This window comes from Corvus brachyrhynchos, unplaced genomic scaffold (assembly GCF_000691975.1).
Source record: "Corvus brachyrhynchos isolate BGI_N302 unplaced genomic scaffold, ASM69197v1 scaffold490, whole genome shotgun sequence".
NCBI lineage: Eukaryota > Metazoa > Chordata > Aves > Passeriformes > Corvidae > Corvus > Corvus brachyrhynchos.
Window position 1 is genome coordinate 667,359 of NW_008235774.1, and position 1,089 is coordinate 668,447.

The following is a 1,089-nucleotide window of genomic DNA, read 5'->3' on the forward strand; positions in this document are numbered from 1 at the left end:
GGGGCCGGCTCCTGCCCCGGGGTGGAAGCGGGACTTGGCGTAGTTACTCACGAACTGGTCCTGGAGGAAGGAGCCGGCCATGGCGTAGCGGGCCCCGGGCACGATCTGCGAGCGGGGCGAGTCGTTGGGGGAAGGCGTCAGCCGGTCCATGTCGCAGCCCGTGTAGATCCTGCCCAAGAGAAGGGGAGAGAGCTGGGTGTCCGCCGCAGCCCGGCGGCCTCCTCGGCGCGGCACCCGGCCGAACGCGGCCCTCGGGGTACGAACGGGACGGCGCCGTCCCAGCGCGCTCCTGCCCGGCCGAGAGCCTGCGCTCCTCTCCGGGCTTGGCCTCCGGCATCAGTAGTGCCGAGGGCCTTTAACGGGGAAGAGGAAAGACGGGGGCAAACATGGAGAATAAATCATTCGGAACCGGTTGGCCATTCCTTGACGGGGCTGAGATCCCTCTGTCCGGTCGGAACCCACAACCCAAAGGCATGGAATCCCGCGCGGTGACACATTGACTGGCCCCACCACATGCGCAACAGGCAGCCCGGTCATTTGCCGCGAACAGCATGAGTGGCAGACTACGGAATTCTATCGGCTGTTTAACACTTATTATTGGGAGTCACAGACGAACCATCAACATTTTGCTGAGTTTAAATTAAGCTAATCTTTAAACACCTACTGTAGGAAATGTAAAGCCAGACACTTCCAGTGTTCCCTGCTTGGCCTATATATAATTCTCCCATGCTGGGCTGTAATTTGCGATTATAAAAACTTTAATGGATGAATAACTACTATCTGTATTTAATTCAGGCTAAAACTGTGCTTTAATTAACCCTCCACGCCTCCTGGAATTTCTTATCCAAAATAAACTTGGCCCTTAAACAAATTCAACGTGCTAGACAACATTGAAGCTTCCCCCTCCCCCCGTCTCCTTTCAAGTGACGCCCTATAAAGTTTTTCCCTATCAAAAAGAGAAGAGCACTTTTGGCTGGGAGCGAAGGCCACGCAGCCTTTCCAAAGGCCGCACATACTCTCGCCGAGCCCCCGGAGAGCGGGCAGGCTCGGCTGCCACCCTCTGTGGCACCAGGAACGGCCGCTGTCCTC

The 1,089-nt window shown here is 56.8% G+C and overlaps 1 protein-coding gene across 1 annotated transcript in view; it reads right to left on the reverse strand.

Annotated features, from left to right (window-relative positions):
- The window catches only part of TBR1 (T-box, brain 1), a 6,074-nt gene that overhangs the window by 629 nt on the left and 4,356 nt on the right, over positions 1 to 1,089 (reverse strand). Inside the window, exon 6 of the mRNA XM_008645038.2 lies at positions 6 to 169. Coding sequence (XP_008643260.1) covers positions 6 to 169 — 164 coding nt within the window. The remainder of the gene's footprint in view (positions 1 to 5; positions 170 to 1,089) is intronic.